We start from the raw sequence: 13,505 nt of genomic DNA on the forward strand, positions 1-13,505 counted from the left end.
GGATGACCTTCCTCGATATTATAGCCCGGCGGCAGTGAAGAAGATTGGAATTTCAACAGAGAACTGATCGAGAATACTGGGAAGAAATAAAGCAATACAAGACCCCTTTGACAAGAAAATAAGAAATTTAATCAGAACAAATTAATAACGGCAATTCCAATTCTATTTAGATTATGTCAATAGAATTTAACAGATGTGTTTAATTTGGATTTATTTCATCATCATAACGAGAGATGAAAAGAGCGCAATGTCCACGATTAATGTGCATCGCCTTCCTTCCCTTTGACCGTATATCAACGTCTCCAAGTTCATCCTTCCTATGCCCTATGCTTTGCCCCTTCATGGACTTCCTGGTCCTTTTATTCTGACCTCGTCCTTCTATTCCTCGGTCTTCTCTTTTCAGACTGTCCCGTCTTTCTCCGAGAAAGCTGCTCCTTAAAGGACAAAATTACCCCTAAATTTATGTATACCCCACTCTCTAAGACGTGCATAAAATTCCCTCACGTTACTCAGAGCATGTTGGCTATCCACACACTGCGTAAATTCTGACTTAGTACGGTATGACATTGACCTCGCTTCCAGCGACAGGTCTTAAATTACCACGTGAACATCTATAGAATATTACCGTATTCTTTTACATGCTACTACATGTTCGATTACTACTGCATGGAATTCACAAATTGTAACTCACAGCAATCGTTAACCTCCAAGATTATTCAAACATTACAAAATCAGATATAATTAGGTAAATATCGTTAACTCACGATGATCTGTAGCATCCTAACAAACAAAGGAAGTTTATTTCATATAACCCTGTGAAATCCTACACATATGAACATTTGGATCGCATGCAGTCAATTCTTCCAATGAACTAGTAACTTTAAAATTAAAAGGTAAATTGCATAACAATTCTAGCACCAACACTTTCCATGAACTTAAATGAAAATAAATTGCATACAAACTCTTGAATCAACACATTTCCATGAAACTGAATAAACGATACATACTTTGGAAACCTAGTCATAGCAAACACTTTTGCATAAAACAAACAATCAAATAATAGAATATTACGTGAAACTAAAATTGCGTACCTTATTGTTGTTCTCTTTCAGAACTTGTGCGTCCTAGCACTAAAACCTGTCTTTCTTTTTACAAGACGGTCACCTGGTCCCTTTCTTGTTGGAAAGCACTATTATCTGTATGCTTCCCACGGAGTCGATTACTTTTCCTCTTCCAGGAAATTTTCAGACTAAAGAATTTCGATTAAGGTCGTCACTTTATAGTCTGATTGCTCTAAAGCGTACGCCTTAATTTATTCTGCCCAATCGTAGGCAGCGGTCCCTATTTTTTTCCAAAGAAATAATTCCTTTCAGCAGGTTTATACATCACGGAATGTGTGAACGACAGTGCGTAACAAGTTCCCTTTGAAAAAAATGATAAGTGGACATAGGTTCCTACCAATCGGTTAGGGTTGGTAGCTCAATGTTTACTTTCTAAGGACCGTGTTAAGATACCCCGGTAAATTTCACTGAGTTGGAAGTCTGCCCCTTTGTAGTATACACTGACATTGTGGGAGATGAACGAAGAATGGTCGAAGTGACCCCTTCACAAAGACTTTTCTGGCTTAAATGCGATAAAATTTTAATGATCAATGTGTTCAACTTTAAAGTTCACTGCAATTCAAAATTCGACACTTCACACACACACACACACACACACACACACACACACACACACACACACACATATGTGTGCGTGTGTATTTGGGTTGAAAATATAAGCCAATGCCTATCCCTAATTGTGTGTTTGTTCTTCTCTCCATCAATCTCTCCTCCTTCCTTGCACTTCTTTGGTAGGGCTGTAAGGACAATAATGGCGGTAGAGATAGTAGTTTTCTTTAAAAGCGGATGTTAGAGAAGTTATAGGTGGCAGAGATTTTGCTTTTCGTGATAAGATGATAATTGGGGAGTTGTAGGGAGGTAAGGTAGTTAGATTGGTTTATAAGGTATTTAAATTCTATTTTATGACAATGGTCAGTAAATGCGTTGATGTTGGTCACACAGACATAGCGCATTTGGTTGTAAATATAGTATTATTGAATAGTATATGAGGGGGAAGTGGATAATACATTACTGGGTGTTGGTTATTCAAAGTGCATTTTAAACCTATGGAAGTTTTCAACATTACGTTTTCTCTTTTCGTCATATAGACCCAAGATGCGCATTTTTAACACATTTATATTGTCCCCGCCCCCTCACACTAAACCTATGGACAATGTTCCACATGATTTCCCGTTAGAAATTATACTTTTCTATTTTGCACTTTGTTCATTCTATACCCAAAAATAACACTGTGCGGTCATTATGATAATTTCCTGTTAGGTCCCATAATTGTATCCCAAAAGCGACACAGTGACGCGAAAATTATAATCTCCCATTGACCCCCATGAGCTTTTATTGTAAAACAAAAAGAAGAAAAACAACAACAACAACAAAGAATGGACAAGGAAAAATCTCTTGGTAATTCTAAAACTACATTTCCGCTTGCCCCCTCCCCCCCCCCCCCCCGTGCCGTCTCCATGTTAAATTCCTAATGCTCCCTTCCTCGTTCTATTTTTGTATAGAATTATTTCTAGAGACAATAGGAAATCTCATGTTAATTTTAACATTATAGTCCACCTCGTCCCCACCCCTTCCATGATAAATTTCATACACCCGAAATGCCGTCATAAACTATTTACTTGGCAGATGAAAGTGAAAACTATAAAGATTAAAAAACAAAAACTATCTCTCTTCAGCTACCATTATTACCTCAAATACCAATAGCTGGTTTATATTGTAACATTACTGATCATAACAAGCACACATCGATGAAAAATTATCTAAAACTAATGCTGAAGTTAGTTTTCGAACAACTAGCCTTCATTTAAAACTAGACAGATGATGGAAACCAGCAACACGAATGTAGTGTGATGTATTCGGTTCACAAAAAAATGTATAGAGGTCAGGACACCATCTTGGTGTGAATAAGAAATCGACAATGATGTGAAAGTTTATGACCAACTGTTCAAGATCCTTCACTACAAGAAAGAAAATGTTGATACCATTTACGATATTCCTAACATTTAAAACTATTTCTTTATGTCAGTTTACAATTAAGATCACGTGTAGCTGTATGCATGTGGATGGAGTGTTTTATTTTTTAAGCCATTTCCTTCTTCGTCCTCTTTAAAAGCATGTTACAACGGAAAGAAGAAAGAAAGAACAAATTTCATGACCGACTTACATATATATTCTACCACAGAGATTTTAGACAGCCAACCAAATAAAATAGTTCCCTGAATAATTACCTATATTGCAATTTATAGACTTTCAATACTAAAATGAAAGTTCCTGTGAATATAAAAAATTGAAAGTCAATCAAAAAATATATTATCTGTTTGGAGAAGGACCTTTTATGCTAAGTACTCTTATGTTTGTTTACACGTCGAGCCGGTCACTGTATACATGCGCTTCATCTCGGAGAAATACGTTCTTCGTTCCATCCAAGAGTATGGTAAGTTTCAATACTTGAATATGATTTTTCACCTTTAATCTGCTTTTGTTATGTTATAATGTCATCAAATTTTAGTGCACCGACATTAGTCAGTTCCTATATACAAAGAAATTTGCAGCGACTCGGCAAGCTGCCAACCACCAAAATCTTTCCCGTCGCCATTTCTTCCATCCATCCTTTCAGTGAGGCAGGCGGAAAACAAGTATTTAAATTTTGGCGAAAACAACTATTATTTTCACCTAAGCTTAACTCAGTTATGTATTCTAAATCACAAGGATGAATTTGGAACTGCTTTAAGGAAATAACAAGTTGGTTGGGGAACTGAACAGTTGCAGTCGTTCTTTCGCTTTGTTCCTTTCTGTCCATCCGCCATGTTTTCCTTCTGGGGGCGTGTTCTGCAGTTCAGAATGGCACGTTCGTGACATTCCCCATAAGTTTATAGATTATATTATGTATTGACGCCATCGATTACTTTAAAACTTTACTCACTAAAGAAATTTGACAAAACTCCACATTTTTATCATCAAATCCTTTAATGTAGGACATCGACCCTGATAGTTCTGATTGGAGGATGGGATGTGATTGGTGAATATAACTACTGGAATCAGTGTCGTACATCATTGGACATTTTATTTACCCAATTAACTGTGCTACCGCTCATTATTCTTGTTTTCTTTGAGGAATGGATACTTTTCTTTATCTTTCACACTTCTACGTGGTTGAGACGAAACTTACCTTGATATAAACGTAACCAAGTCAAAACATACACTTGAGTACTGAAACGTACCCAAGTCAAAACGTACTCAGTCAAAACAAAATAAATTGTAATATTTTATTTTCGCAATTCCCCCGCCAGATTAATAAAAGCAAAGTATAGGACATAAAATTTGCCATGACAATTTGGACCAGTTCGGCTTTTGACCAGCTGATTTATGCATCTGAGCAGCTTGAATCATCGATGTTAGTCTTGTCCAACATCTCTGTTAAATAGTACCAAATTTAAGAAATAATATAAAATAGCTGCATTAATCTTCATTTTTCATACAAAATTAAACTTTTACAATAATCAGCTCAGCACTTTGTGACAAAACCAACTGGACAATATATCAGTAGAAAATTGCAACAATTCACCTAAATCCAAATTAACCAAAAGCTACTTTGGATCATAAGCAGTGATTACATGATGTTGTCAATATCATAATCTTCACCATGTTTATTGATGTGATCTTTGTGGGAATGATAATTATCAGTTTCTTTAAAGCTCACTGACCAACAGTTTTCTTGCAGTAGGTGCTCTTGCAGCTGTTTGCATAGTAGCTTTATAAAATTTGATTTTTATATTAATCAGATTTAATACCTACTGACAAGTGAACTGGAAATATATGCCAACACTCATGTGCAATCTCACACTGTAATCCAGTTTAATTTATGGTGCTTTCTCTGTTCTTAGTCTTTTCGGCATTTTTTTATCACGAGTAGTTAATTGTCACAATAACTGAGTTGCATATGATGAGAGAGAGCAAGAGAGTGGGCACAGGCATTGCCCATTTTAACCTATACAATGGCAGATTTTTTTTTTCAACGAAAATCTAGCGACTGGGATTGAGATTTCAACCTGAAATTTTAGAATATTATTGTTGTGTTTGTTTTATTCATTATGTTGCAGATTATTTTGTGCATGGATTTTGAAGAATATTTTCTTTATTGGTTCATTAGTACTGAAACCTTTTAAATTTAACTAATGTATTTATCACCTATAAAAAAACATTTGTTGTTTTACTGAAAATTCAATTCATCATGCTGAGTAGGGGTTAGGGTTAGTAAACATGATATACTGACAATTTGACAAATAGAGGTCTAATATTGGAAATTCTGTTTTTTTGTACATATAGAAAAAACTAAATTAAAATTTGACATACAAAAGAAAAACCCAAATAAAAATTTGTTGTGTTTTCTTGCAACTATTCACATTCAAAAATGCATGTATGATATCCACTGTTTTATTACGGTATTCATTAAGCAGTGCTTGTATCCACATTTATTTGGATTGAAATAATTTGAAAATATTCCGTTAAATATTACTTACTGCAGAGTGAAGTACCCTTCAATGTTATCCATTGGTGTTTACTACTAAGTAGACTTCATTCATTTTCATGCAAATCTGAATAACCCATATTTGTGTTATAGTTTGTGTTTTGTTGTATAAACATTGTGTTTGATGCAATGAAAATTTTATTTAACTTTGCCTTTTTCATAAGCCAGATCTAATTCTCAAATAATGTGTCAGAAGTTAAATCATTTTCCCTGTCCCTAATTTGTCTTATTTTTCATCCCTTATGTATTTCAATGGCCATGATGTTGTTATATTATTCAAGGTATCGTTTCTATAGTGATAAAAATAAAACTGTCTAAAACCAGCTGTGTCTATTAACAACTTACAGAGAAGCACTGTCGACTGATATATGGAACTTTAAGCACACGAACTTAAAATTGTACAATATATCACCAAACCTAAACATGTTTGGGACTAGCTTTATTTTGGGTTGGGTACATTTCATTTTGACTTAGTTATGTTTTGACTTGAGTAAGTTTTGACCCACTTCCGTCTCATATCTTTATGGTTTGTTTTTTTGTTTACATTATTTACAAATTCACAGACACTATTATTCCATTTACTTGAGTTCTGTATTATGTTTGATTTAATGCAAAATCCATACTAAACAATCTGCACTCATGTCAGTGAACAAAGATAGACTTTTTTCTTTGAATTTAACCTTTTTAATGGAGTACAATCTGTATAGGCAATATCTGTAGTAACGTAACCACCATTTTTATTTCTCTCAACTGTTAATGGTTTAGTCAGGGTTATCTTGTACAGTATTGATACCAAAAAAACTTAGAAGAGAATTCATTGTCTTACAAAGCATTAAATGCTCATATGATCATGGTATATGTTCATTGATTAGTGATGGTGTAAGTTGTGGAAAGTTCAGCATATGTGAACCTGACATGTTCTGTGTTCCCCTATGTTAAAGCTCTTCTTCATTATAACACTGTCCATACCAGCCATGGAATATACTGCCTTATCGTGAGACTGCCTCGTACTGATGAACATGACACATATAATTTTACTACATTATAATAAAATGGGGTACATGACAGTATGTGCCATGTAACAGGAAATATATTATAATGGAGCTCTGTTCTAAGCAGTGTTTCCCATTACCTTCATTTATGCATCAGACCCCAAAATGTTTAATCTGAGCCCCCGGTTATGACACCAAGTAGATTTTTGACACTGTGGATGCTGATCCAGCCTGATTTGATGGTAGGATTTGAACCCATATATTTTAAGTCACAAGTTTGGCATGCTGACTACTTTGCATTTGTGACTCCTACCTCTGTTAGTTGCCTTTTGTAACAGAGAGAGCACATTGGCCTGTTCCACATAACTGAGCTTCAGAATCAAAAAGGGTTAGAAATGATACAAGTCAGATGGTGCATATTGGCATAATAACTGAAATTATCTATAATAAATGGGTACATTTGCATCTGCTTTATGCACTAAAATTCTTTGTTGTACCATTTCAGCTAAATTTTAATTAAGCTCCATTATATTTTCTCTTATTACAAATTGCCAGATGAATTCTTCGTTTACTCTGCATGTGTTTGTACTGTAAATATTTTCCTATGTCACACTATGCAATAACAATAATATCAATTATTATAGCATCATAACATTTTCTTGAATTCAGTAATATACCTTGTTCAGGACACAACACCTGTGTAAGTTGTTAATTGGCAATTTGCATATACCATATTTTTAATCTTGTGAACATTTTATGACTTACAGTATGTGAAGGTCATAGGTAGTCATGTTCCAGTTGTACATTACCATCATCTGGGACATCCTTGTCTCTTTCCAATGTGAGTTGAAAAACTTTGACTCTCAGAAAGAGACTGAAGTAATTGTACAGCTTTGCACAAGAAATGAATATCTAACCAGAGGGGTGTGAGTTCATCAGATCAGCCCAGGTCAGCTATAATGGTGTGTCCTTGGGCAAGGCACTTGAGTTTAATTATCTCTCAGCATGAAAAAATATACTGTGCCCTAAAACCCCAACCAAATGAACATTGAAACCCTTCAAAACTGAACTTGCTGAACACAGTAATCCACTCAATACCAAAATTGAGGAGGGAGTTCCTGAAATTTTTATTTAATATTATATAATGAAACCTCTTTACTCCGGAATTTGAAGAAAATGTTCACCCCCAATTTCAATTTTACACTTTAAACAAATCTCATAAAGCTGAAACTAACTTACAAGTTGGAAATGTATTTTAATCTGAAATCCCTCTGTTCCTGAATCTGAAACAGATTTTCATCTCCAATTTCAATTTTACACTTTAAAAAGCTCTCATAAAACTGAAACTCACCTCATCTGCTCCAGAACTGAGACAATTTTTTATATCCCTAATGTAAATTTTACACTTTCAAAAAGAACTTCATAAAACTGAAATTCTCTTAAAACTTGGAAACATATTTTAACCCCAAGCTCATGTGCTCTGGAATCAGAAGCATTTTTCATCCACATCCCCAGTTCAAATTTTACAATTGAAAAAAACCCTCATAAAACTGAAACTCACTTCAAACTTGGAAATGTATTTTAGCTGCTGAATTCCTGACTCAAATTGGACCAGATTGTTAATGGTTAGCAAATAATGTAGTAGGCTTATTGGTGGGAAAATATCCCAAGGGCATGTGAGATTATAACTATATCTAACACAGGTGCTGACAGGATTACATTGACAGTAGACTAATCTGAAGTCTTTGCAGCTATTAAGGTAAATTGCTAAAAACAATGCCTGTAGATAAGCCACTTAAAAAAGCTTATGTTCATCAGCTTGTTTTCTAATTCTGATTGATGCTTTTCATTTGCATGAATGATCCATAGAATGGGTGGTTTTTTATATTAAATACCTGGACTTTATTAGCCATGCATGCAGCCTCACTTTTGATGATTTGCCAATGGATAATGTAAAAGTCAGATTCACTCAGTTGTTTTTCATAGGAGAAAAATCATGTACTTGCAAGTAGCCATGACTGATTTATCTTCGTCTGCATATTAAGATGTCAGAACAACCCGTTAAGCATCATATGATTGAACTATCTGTACAAAATAAAATTAGGATTTGGGATTTTTTTATTTTTCTAACAACGTTGCTTTAACAATTTTTCAGTCATATCGCTAGGATGTCTGCAGTGTGGCAGTTTATAGTGATGTCTAGCAGTGGGGCATCATGCTGCAGACATGTAGCATAATGTCCCACCCAGTCACATTATCCTGACACCAGGCCGACCAGTCCTAACACTAACCTCTTAATGCTGAGCGCCAAGCGAGGCAGCTGTTAGTACCATTTTTGTAAGTCTTTGGTATGACTTGGCCATGGATAGAACACACTACCGCCCGCATCAAAGACAGACGCTCTAACCACTAGGCCACCAGAGCAGTTGGGATAAAATTAGTATGAGCCAATTACGAATTTGTGCCAAATTCTACACTGAAGAAACTAGTATAATTTGGTAAATGAATCATGAATTATATGGAGTATTCAAACATTATGGATTATCATTTATAATTCTAATGGGCTTGAAAGTCAGTTATAAAATTGTCTCTTTACTTCAGTGTTTATTGAGACAGAGACTATATCTATGTGAAACAACTGTATTTATTCATATGTCAGAAATTGAGTTTTGGAAGGACCATGCATTGTTCAGCTATTTTTTAATGTTATAAAATGTTTTCCTAAATACTCGCACACACATCTGTACATGCAGACGTTCTCTCATAAATACATTCTCTTGCCAACTCTCTTGTCACATACATATAAATGCATTCTCTTGCCAACTCTCTTGTCATATACATATAAATGCATATGAACATATATTTTCACATATGTGAAACCATTCAGAAATGAAACCTCTCAGAATCAAAAGTTTACTTTGGTCCCAAGGTTGGTATGTGTGTGGGGGGGTTGGTTGAGGGGCTTCACTGTACAGTAGAATAGATCTTCACAATGAAAGACAAACACTAAAAATAATATGTCATAACCTTTCAGTTGCATCAATGAAATACCTGCACTTTAAAGTTGTCATTTAATACCGGGAACATTTGGACAAAATAAAGATTATTAAATTTCCATAGCTTCATACTACTGATTATATTAAATAGTAGTGATGACACATCAGAATGTTGTGTCATCCTGAGTATATTATGACAATAACAACAGGAATAAGAGTGGGCCACAGTTAGTATCCAAATTTCTTTTTCAACATGCAATGGAAAAGGCAGAGAAAGTTCTGTGTGATAGTAGTGTTTACATTAGGTATTACATTAATAAATGTCCATTGAAAGAGTTAAATGGGAGCCATCCAAGCAGACTCTGAGTTTATTATTGAAATTGTTTATTCTTTCTTTGTAGACTACTTAGGAAGATGGAGAATCTTGGTGGTGATTATAGCTATGGATCTGATGCTCTGGGTAATCTAAGTTACCCATCCTCTTTAACCAGCTCACACTCCTCAGATGTCACAGACACTCGTCAAGATGGTCACCAGAACTATCCTCATCTTCGTCATGGCAACATGGGTGCCCATCAGCATAGTGTCCCATCGCCACGTGGTGCTGCAGATCCCACAACTCGGGACATTCCACGATTTCATGTGGCCTACCCACAGAACATCAATATCAATTTCAATATGGGGGCAATACCAGGTTTAACCACTCCCGAGCTACTGCAACAAATTCTTGGTGTACAGCAACAAGTTGGTGGTAACAGACTCCCAAATATTTCTACCTTCAACAGTATGCTTCCATTCTTCCAGCAGTCAAACTACAGCAACACGTTGGTAGCAGACCGTGTTGAGGCCCTGCCAGCATTTAATTCTATCCTAGCCTCAGCATCGGGGATGGCCATGAACATGAATATGAGTCTGGCAAATACATACATGTCGCAACAAACATCATCTCAGGCTTTACAGTCTGGAACAAATGATGCATCAGAGGCTGGTATTTCCTCATTTCCAATTCCAATGTCAGCACTTGAAGCAGCTGTTACAGGAATGCAGGGTACACAAACTACTTCATCAATTTTGCAGTCCAATGTAGCAAGCTATGCAGGAAACCAGCATCAGTCAGTGATTCAGTCACCTCAGCATGTGACAAAAGAGGCTAATTCTCGCTTTGACAGACAAACTGGAGGGATGCAATTTCCACCTCTGAATGTGCCCTCTGTTCCTCACCCCTCAGGATATTTTGATCGTTTGGAATCTGGTCAGTCTGGAACTAGTTCTTCACAATACCATGCTTCAGGTGCAAGGATAAATGCCACAACAGCTTCACTGCAGCATGCAAGTCCAGATATCATACCAGTAAATTTTAAACCTGAAGAGGAACAATCATTGACTAATCAAGATTACCAAAGCTCCATTCAGACAAAGCGAAATATTATTCAGGACTATGTTCCAAAACCAGATAGTTTCAACCTGCCTTCATTTGGAGCATTCAAGACTCGACTCCAGGACAGTGAAAGAGCCAGAGTTAAGAAAAACATGTCAGAGACCAGTGTTAAAGGTGGAGGTAATACTAAAACTATATCCACTGAGCTGATACAGCAGTCCCCAGGCCTTCGAAACAGTAGCCAGTTTGAAAATATAGCATCTGATGCTAAGCAAATGGGGCCCTTTGATTTTACACCATCCAGTGCTAGTACTCCAAAGCTGATTAGAAGTAAAACAACTAATATGTCATACAACTCTGAATCAAGGAAAGGTTCAGTGGGAGTAAACACTGAAGGAGATAAGACAAGTAATGAAGGCAAGGAGAATCAGACAGTTCAATTCCTCTTCAAAGGAAAACTTGAAACAAAAGACAAAACCAAAGATTTTGATGAAGAACCACCAACTGATACAGAGAGCATTCTGGGGTACTCGATAGATAAATCAAAGAGAGAATCCCTGTTAACATCAGCAAATGGGGATGATCAACAGAAACAGTATGGATCAGAGCATCGGATATCAAAGGGTATGTTTGCCAGTCATGACACACCACCTAAGAAACGCAAACAAAATTGGGCTCCAAGAGACATTGCAGAGGAAGTGGTCAAAAAGGAGTCAGAGCCAGTTGAAAAAGAGAGTTTAAAGATGGTCATCAAGCTGACACATGGCAGCAGAAAAAGACCACAAGGGGAGGAGAAGGATGGTGATGGTGATGATGAAGCTGATGATGATGATGATGATGATTACACCAGGTTACAAAGCTTTCAGATCCAACCATCAAAGTTTGACAAAGAGGAAGATTACTCAGACTATTCAGAAGATGAAGACCCCATCGGACCTGTATCAGATAGAGATGAGAATTCTCTTAAGGGACTCTTCAAGGACTTGGATGAAAGCAATGAAGAAACTCCAACTGGTAAAAAGGTCAAAAGATCTCCTTCCCATCCATTTGCTATAACCTCTCCTAGCTATAATGATGCATCAGCAAAGGCTGTGATGACGACCACTGTAGCTGACAATGCAACCATCGTCACTATTTCCATCATGAGCAAAGGCTCCAGCGCACTGGTACCACAAATTGTCAGCTCTGAGGCAGCTAAGGGAGGTATTGTGTCAGTGGTAAACCTTGGCAAAAGTGAGACAAGGACAGGAGAAGGAAGGGAGAAAGATACTGAAGCAAAAGATGTGGAGAAAGTTGGTGTTCAAAAGACATCAATCATGTCCAAATTGAAAATAACTCAAAAAGAGAAAGAGAAGGAGGAGAAACAATGCAATGCAGTTGATGAGAATGAACTAGAGAAAGTGGAAATAAATATTAAGATTGATGATGAACAGTGTATTGTTCATGGGGAGCAAAAGCGTTGGCAGTGCAGATTATGTCCTAAATCCTACACCACAAAACATAACCTTGTGACCCATATCTTAGATCACAGTGGTATCAAACCACACCTATGTATGATGTGTGGGAAGTATTTTAAACAGTTAAGCCATCTAAATACACACATGCTAACACATGATAATGTCAAACCTCACAAGTGCCATATTTGTAGCAAAGGTTTTACGCAGATCAGTCATCTGAAACGCCACCATGCTGTTCATCTAGACAGTAAACCATACATCTGTGACATTTGTGGACGTGGATTTGCCTATCCCAGCGAGCTGCGTGCACACAAGGAAAAACATGCCTTTGGCAAGGACAGGTGTTTGGAATGTGGGGAGGAGTTCCCATCACAGAAGGAACTTCGACAGCACATGCTGACACATGAGCATTGCAGCGATCTGACATGCAAACACTGCAACAAGATCTTTCGCTTCCCCAGCCAGCTAAAGGATCATATGATCACACATGCTGGATCCAGACCTTACATATGTGCAGAATGTGGCATGGATTTCATGAAGGTGAATTCCTTAATTTGCTGTTGTAAAATACATGCCAAACTGTAGACAGTAGAACACAGTCTGCCTTTACATAATATGTCTGAAGAAAAAAGTCTTTATGTTTTTGATCTACTTATGTTTTACAGTAAACATGATAGTATTTAATTTGCTGACATTTTATGCAATGGCAGATCTAGGTTCACACTCTATTGTTTTTTGAGGTACCTGAAATTGTGCTAAAATGAATACATCAGTAGGCATTACAAGAATTAATTAACACCTTGAACCGTGTTGAGACTGACGACAGGCCCCCTGCAGGATCAGGGATGTAGAATATGTCTGATGCACCTTAAAAATGTTGTAAAGTGGCAGTTAATGTAGGCAGCCTTTTATCCTGGGATGTGTGGCTTCATAATAATTAAATAGGAAGATCTTATACATTTTGAAAGATTGTGGTTTATCTAAAACAATTGGATTTTATGTATTTAAATTATTTGAGCTTGTTCTTAACTTT

The 13,505-nt window shown here is 36.5% G+C and overlaps 1 protein-coding gene across 1 annotated transcript in view; it reads left to right on the top strand.

Annotated features, from left to right (window-relative positions):
- The first annotated feature begins 3,482 nt into the window (after positions 1–3,482).
- LOC149800518 (uncharacterized) overlaps positions 3,483–13,505 on the top strand; it is a 36,331-nt gene continuing 26,308 nt past the window's right edge. The window contains exons 1-2 of the mRNA XM_089954452.1: positions 3,483–3,555; positions 10,039–13,012. Of these exons, the coding sequence (XP_089810578.1) occupies positions 10,052–13,012 (2,961 nt within the window). The 5' untranslated portion in view covers positions 3,483–3,555; positions 10,039–10,051. The remainder of the gene's footprint in view (positions 3,556–10,038; positions 13,013–13,505) is intronic.

Source organism: Sinohyriopsis cumingii, chromosome 4, assembly GCF_028554795.1.
Source record: "Sinohyriopsis cumingii isolate HCF-2022 chromosome 4, ASM2855479v2, whole genome shotgun sequence".
NCBI lineage: Eukaryota > Metazoa > Mollusca > Bivalvia > Unionida > Unionidae > Sinohyriopsis > Sinohyriopsis cumingii.